This window comes from Entamoeba invadens (genome assembly GCF_000330505.1).
Source record: "Entamoeba invadens IP1 unplaced genomic scaffold scaff_1105074724819, whole genome shotgun sequence".
Lineage (NCBI taxonomy): Eukaryota > Evosea > Mastigamoebida > Endamoebidae > Entamoeba > Entamoeba invadens.
This window is the reverse complement of record NW_004443623.1, coordinates 15,784-23,096: the sequence shown is the minus strand read 5'-3', so window position 1 is coordinate 23,096 and position 7,313 is coordinate 15,784. Positions and strand designations below refer to the sequence as shown.

The window sequence follows — 7,313 nt, the reverse complement described above, 5'->3', positions numbered from 1 at the left end:
ATAATTTCTAAATAATTTTTCCTTTGCTTAACCCTCATTTTTTGTTATAAATATTTACTCGAAAAAAACAAAATAACGAACATGACTTTTTTAAATTTTACTTGACAAATAAATCTTCCACCAAAAATTTACTTAAATATAAAAACAAACTTCGGATAAAAATTTTGATTACCATAACACAATTTTTGCCAAAAAACGGAAACACAACTTTATAATTGAATATCCATGTTTACAGAATCACCAAGTTGTGTTTCAGATAAAAATGAAAAGTATAAACAAGTAAAATAGGCATTCATAGAAGATAAATAGGTTAAGGCTATACAATTGAAAAGTTTTTTTAATTTTTGAACTGTTTATTTTATTTAAGACTCTTTTGATTAATAACCTTGATTGTTTAAATGTTTGTTTTATGTAATCGATTACTTTGTTAATTGTTGAAATAAACAAAAACTTATTATTAATTTAAGTGTTGTATCATTTGATGCAATAATGTCCTTCATTACATCATTAGTTTATTGTTATATTATCGTTTATCTTATGTTTATTTGAAAGATAGAATTTTACTGACGTTTAGTCACAAAATGAAACACAAACCAAATAACAAACCTAAAAAATCGGGGAAGATTGACCCAATATTTTGGTAATTTCCCGATTTTTTGTTCGATAATTGAAACTGTATTGGTTTTTAAGGGTTTTAAACTGTGTACCGTTGTTGGTTCAACAAATAGGAAAATAAAAAATAAAACAAATAAAAAATAGTAAATAACTGGAAATTAGTACAAAGGGTTTATATAAATTTTGGAAACGGTACAGAGTTTTGGAAAACAGTTTAGTTTTTACATTTTTGCCATTTTTATGATATTACAATAAATCTTATTGTTTTTTTCTCATTTTTTTGTTTTTCAGTTCACGATTTGAACTCGTTATTTTATTTTGATTTTACTATAATTGAATTACATTGTATAATATATTTTTTTTTCAAAAAACTCAAAAACACTGCTTTTTTTAAAAATATTGGTCCGTTGGGAATAAGGTACGTCCGCGAGTTAAACCATTTAAACTAAACTATTTTTTGAGACAAAATTGTCTAACTGATGTTAATAATACAGTAAAACTATTTATTTTTAATCATAAACAATAGAAAAAGGCTTATTTAAAAAAAGAACACATTAAACGTTGTTTATCCATGTTTTAATAAACATAATAACAATAAAAGATATAGAAATAACAATAGCATTTATCAGCATTATACTTTTAATTAATATAAACATGATTACTGCTTTTAACATGAATAAATATTAATTAAAAATATTTATATTTAGAAGTGTTAACTCAACAACCATTTTAAGGTTAACCATATAAAAATAGATTTTTTATTTTATTTTTATGTTGACCATTTGTTTTTTCTATTAACATGTTTCCGTTTTTAAAGTCATTTTAAAACAGCTAATTTTTGTTGTATACCAATCGAATTATTTTGCCTTTTTGATTTGTAACACAAAACACTTTTTAATCAATACTCATCTTGTAATTATTAATTAAAGTATAAGCACATAAAAATTAAAAAAAATCAAGGAAAGTTTGTCGATTGTAACACTGTTATGTTCAAATGTATAAGTGACTTTCTATTTTTGACTTACAGTTTTGTGTCATTTACGCGCACGTTTCCGTGGCCGAGTTTAATGAATAATAAAAATTAAACAAAATGTATTATTCGAAAAGACATAGTTGAGGTGTGATGCTTGCAAGGAGCGTCGTTGCTAAAACATGTGTTCTCTATGTCAAGTGTCATGGAAATGAGCGCGTAAACGACACAAAACGACGATTAATAAGTTGTGTGTTAATTCACGACGTACTCTCGGATTTAAAAAAGTGAAGAAATGAATTGATTCATAAATCTTAGTTGTTTTTGTTATGATGTCTTATTATAATATTATTAAGATCGTTGCAAAAAAAATGTCGTCAGAAATGCGAACGGGTTTTTCAGTCATTTTAAAAAAACAAATTGCAATACTTCTTTTTTTCACAGCAAAAGATTTTTTATAAAACAAAAATAAATGGAACGTGAACTTGTTAACCAAATTTATTAATTTGAAAATGAAAACAGTAAATATAACAAACAAAATAATCAATAAAACAAAACCAATTCAACAAACAATATACTCATTGTAACGTTAACAACAATAATCAAATGAAATTATAACTACGGATGTTAAACGATTGTTGTCAAGACACAATTTAAAGGTAACAATTATTGTTCCTAAAAATTAATATTTTAACGATTGAAATAAAGATGTAAATGTTTTAAAAACACCAAATTACACCAATTTTTTCAGTAATAAAAAGTAATATAAACATGATTAAAATGTGTGTAATAATAATATAGAATAATTATGAAAAATCAAATATAAGTTACGTTAGATTTAACAACAATGAATAATATAAAATCAAAAGTCACTTATACTAAATAAAATTCAAAAACAAATAAACATAAGCGTAATAATTTAAACTTGTTTTTTTAATTGAAATACCCTTCTTCAAACAAAACCATTGTCAAATAATTGTTGAAAATACACCTTGATTTTTTAAATTTATTTTAATACAAATAAATGAATGTGAATTTATCAAAAATATAATGTACTGGTTATATACCTTTTAACCATTAAACTACGGGAAATTGATTATAATATCTTATGTGCACATACACATGAGCCACAAGTCGTTACCCAAAATTGTTGAAAATTATAATATTCTCTTTATTTAAGTGTTACAATTAAAATTTTAGTTTGATGTTACATGTTTACACACTAAAAAAGTTACCACGTTTAAATTGTAATGTTTTTTCAAATGAAAAGTGCAGCATAAAACAGTATACCAATATACACCAACTGTTGTTATTAAATTATTGAAATTATTATTAAATAAGTGCCTCTATTCAACGTTATCAATATTGTTGTTGTGTTTATAAAATACACGTGTTTACTGTTGTATGTTGTAATATGAAGAACAATAAAACGAAAGTTAAAAAAATAATTGAAAATAATATCTCTCTTGTTTGTAATAAAATAAAAAACTGTTGAATGAAAATAGTGAACATCTATTTAGTTACACAATTAAATTAATAACAATTGTGTATATTTGATTTTTTTGTTTCAACAAAATGTAGCACGAATTGTATGTATAAGATAAGAAAATTGGACGCTTTTTTATTCCGATTTTCGAATCCGACTATATATTTGTAAATAAAAATAATTTAAATTTAAATTTATTAATGTATATATCTACATTAATAAATTATTATTCATGTATTATATTATATATATATAATATAAATATTTATGTGATAGTAATATGACGTCATATTATATACATGTATATTTTATTAGCTTTTACAAACACTATTTTTTGAAAAATAATTTTATTAATAATTTATCGTTGACTTTGTACAAATAGATACATATGTTCTTGTTTTTACAACATTATCTTAAAGTTGATTATAATGACAAATAGCTAATATATACAATTGTTGTTAAGTTAAATTATATAAATCAAAATATTAAATATTTAATATTTTTTTTCTACCTCTTCATAAGAACAAAAATCAAATTTATTCACAATGATTTATAAATATTTTTGTTTATTATAATAATGTGTGTAGTATTATTTATATTATTACACAATTAATTATTCCAATTATTTCATTCTCATTATTAAGTGATTCATGAGGATTGTTAATTTTTCTGAGGATGGTAAATATCTTAAACATAATTTCTTTCAATTTAGATTTTTTTGCCTAAGATCAAAAAGGTATATTTTGAAACACATGATTTTCTTTAAAAATGCTATTTATGGATTTTTTAAAAGATGATTCTTGGTGTTGATTTTTACAAAAAATAATCTACTTCTATTTTCTAATTTACCACAAGACTAACTTTGGTTTAAATGAAAACATTTGACAGACATTTAAATTATCGAAAAAGTCGATTTTTTTTATCAAAATCACAAAACAAATTAATCAAACAATTTTTAATCTTTTTTACAAAAAATACAATTTATTATAAATCAATTCATGAAATTTCAAACAATAAAAATTGATAGCAAATAACGTATTAATAACGTACACTCTATGCGATGACAATTTATGTATTTGCGCAAATTCAAAAAGAGAGGTTTTGAAGATCGATAAAACAACGATTGATAAATAAACAAATTTGTAAAATTATTTTTGTTTTAAACGGTTTTATATATTTCAAAACATATACACACAAGAAATATATGTTTATATTATTTTTTTATACAATATCAATTCTCAATAAAAATGTGTTCAATTTATTAATCAATTTTATATATTATTTGGCGTTTTGTTATGTTTTGACGATTTTTGATATAATCAATTATCAAAACCCACTTTATAAAAATTCTTTGATAATTTTATTTATAGAATTTTAAATCAATAGTGGCAGTGCTATAAATATCTGTGAGGATGGCAAGTCGTGTAACAAACAAACATTGTCAACACAGACTTTAACATCTAAAAAGTGAAATGACGTGTTCCCATATTCAAAAATAGTAACTTACTCAATATACATTTCAGACAGATGTAAAAGTGTGAACTTTCTATTTCTGTCATCCTCAGAAAATAAATGCCGTCCTCAGAACTGTAAATTTGTTTAAAACACAAGTTAATATCAAAATGAAACAATCATATTAAAATATACACAATATGATTAACTTTGTTATTATAATAAATTTGAATAATTGCATAAATTACAAGATTATTAATAAATTTGTTATTTTAAAATCACATTTTTAGAAAATCAGTGTTTTCGACTTTTTCAATTTTCATTTTGATAAAAAAACAATTATCAATTTAAACGTACATTTCAATTATTATGTTATAAAGACGGATTCGGAAATAATATCAATAAGTATATAATCATAATATGAACAAGTTTAATTCACACTATATTATTTCCCGTCTCAAGTTCGCGAGATATAATTATTGTTTTTGTTTACTGATTATTGTGGCGATTTTTTGATTGTATTGAATTTTTTGGCATTTATGACAAATTATTACCATCATTTAAAATTTGAACTTTGACTCGAAATATTAAGTGTAAATTATAACTTGAGTTATGAGAATGGGCCTTATGGGGAACTGAACCTTATGGATTTGATTTTTGTATCCTCAGAAAAATAATTTTAATAAGGATAGCTTTGATCCTGAGGATACACCTTATCCTTGAGAAACCCTTAAACAAACAATGTTTGCGAAAATAAACAACATATTTATTTAATAGCAATCAATTAATACGGGGTTTAGTACTGACTTGTAAACATTTAAAACAATAAATATAAAACAACATTTATTAAAAACAACAAAAATTCTTGATATCAAATAAAAAAAATAATTTCTCAATCCTCACAATTTACACATTATTTAACAAAAAAAATAATAACGAAACAGAAAATAATCATTTGATTTTTTATAAAAATAACTATATTTTAATAGTTAGAATTAAACAAAAAATCATAAAAATATATTTAAAATTGTTCAATTATCACTGGATAATTCAAAAAATGAGTAAACTTGATAGATACCATATGATGATAGTTGTACGGTATTTTAAATGTGAATATGAATATGAAATTAATAATGTCGTGTTGGTCTGCAAAAAGTTCAAAAACATCATGGAGATGTTTCATTACAACCCAGTGTCGGTTTATACAGAAACAATCAAATACTTTCCAAACATTGAAACACTTCATCTATATTATAATACTGGCGAAACATTTGGCAACTCAATTTTACTATATGTTGAACCATACGAATATACCGAACAGGACACCAATGACAGTTACAAAGATGTATCAAATGGAGATGAAAATGGAGTAACAAAGGAGTTTTTCCAGATAGTTATTTGGTTTAACGTCAATTACAGGACAGTTGTCAAAAACAGAGGCAAAAACATATTATTTAAAAACGTGACGTATACTAAATACGACCGAATGAAATTTGGCGAAGAGATTCCACCAACAGTCACATCTCTTGGTGAGTACTGCTTCTCTCGGTGCACAAATCTGAGTAGTATTATAATCCCACAAAATGTGGCAAGTATATGTAATAATTGTTTCTCTTGGTGCAAAAATCTAAGTAGCATCACAATCCCACAAAGTGTCACTTCTATTAGTTACAGTTGTTTTTACGATTGTTGTTCTTTGAAGAGTGTTTATATGCCAAACGTGATTGGATCTATTGGACTGAGATGCTTGTGTGGTGACGCAACTATGTATGGAGTAGACTTACCGTCAAGTGTTGAAGAGCTCAATGGTTATAAATTTACACAAACAAATGAATCGAATGGTTTTATAATACCACAACATGTCAATACAATAGGCGAATCGTGTTTTTGTGAATGTTCTACATTGGAAAGTATCGAAATCCCTTCAACTGTAACATCACTGGAATTGGGGTGTTTCAGTGAGTGTGACATGTTGAGCAGTATAACACTACCATCGACAATCACATCAATGCCATCAAATTGTTTTGATGGATGTCATAAATTGACTGGAATTAAAATACCACAGAGCGTTGAGTGGTTGGGATGTTATTGCTTTTATAGATGCCAAAGTCTGAAAAGTATCAGAATACCTAAAAGTGTACATTCGTTTGGAGATAAATGTTTTGACAAAAATACAAAAGTTATACGTGACTGAGTTTTTTGGTTTTTTGTTACAGTTAGTTCGGATTCAAATGAAACAAGTCTCATAATAAATTGAATTTGTCTCAAAATAAATTAAAATTGCACCTATATTCAATTTTGTTTCAAAACAATAAAAATTTGTCTCATTACTTTGTAATTTGTCCCAATAAAAAACAAAAGTGTTTCAAAATGATATAATGTTTCAAAATAATATTAAAATGTCCTAAAAGTAAAAAAATTTGTCTCATAAATGTGTAATTTTGTTCGATAAAGATTGTAACACTCTTTAAAAAACAATAAAAATATACACACATACTCTCTTTTGATAAAACTTTAATGTTTAATTTATATTTACAACTAAAAAATACTTAAAGAACACCTCGAGCGAGTAATTTTAACGCGACTAGTCTAATGAAATAATCAACACATTTTTCAAATTATTATCATCTACTTGAAACTTCCGGTTATATTCAATAGCATATTGAATATTGTTATTTTACTCTTGTTTATATTACTTAGTATTATCTCAATAAAATTTATGTTTTTAAATATTTAGTGATACATCGTTAATATACTTTTTATATAAAGTTTTTAATAAAGACGGAAAAA

General features: G+C 24.3%; 1 protein-coding gene across 1 annotated transcript; it reads left to right on the top strand.

The window, feature by feature from the left end:
• Window positions 1-5,580: 5,580 nt before the first annotated feature.
• EIN_506510 (hypothetical protein) lies at window positions 5,581-6,717 on the top strand (the record flags this gene model as incomplete). The annotated part of the gene is made up of 1 exon (XM_004259553.1): window positions 5,581-6,717. The coding sequence occupies one exon, from the start codon at window positions 5,581-5,583 to the stop codon at window positions 6,715-6,717; it is 1,137 nt and encodes a 378-aa protein (XP_004259601.1).
• Window positions 6,718-7,313: the final 596 nt, after the last annotated feature.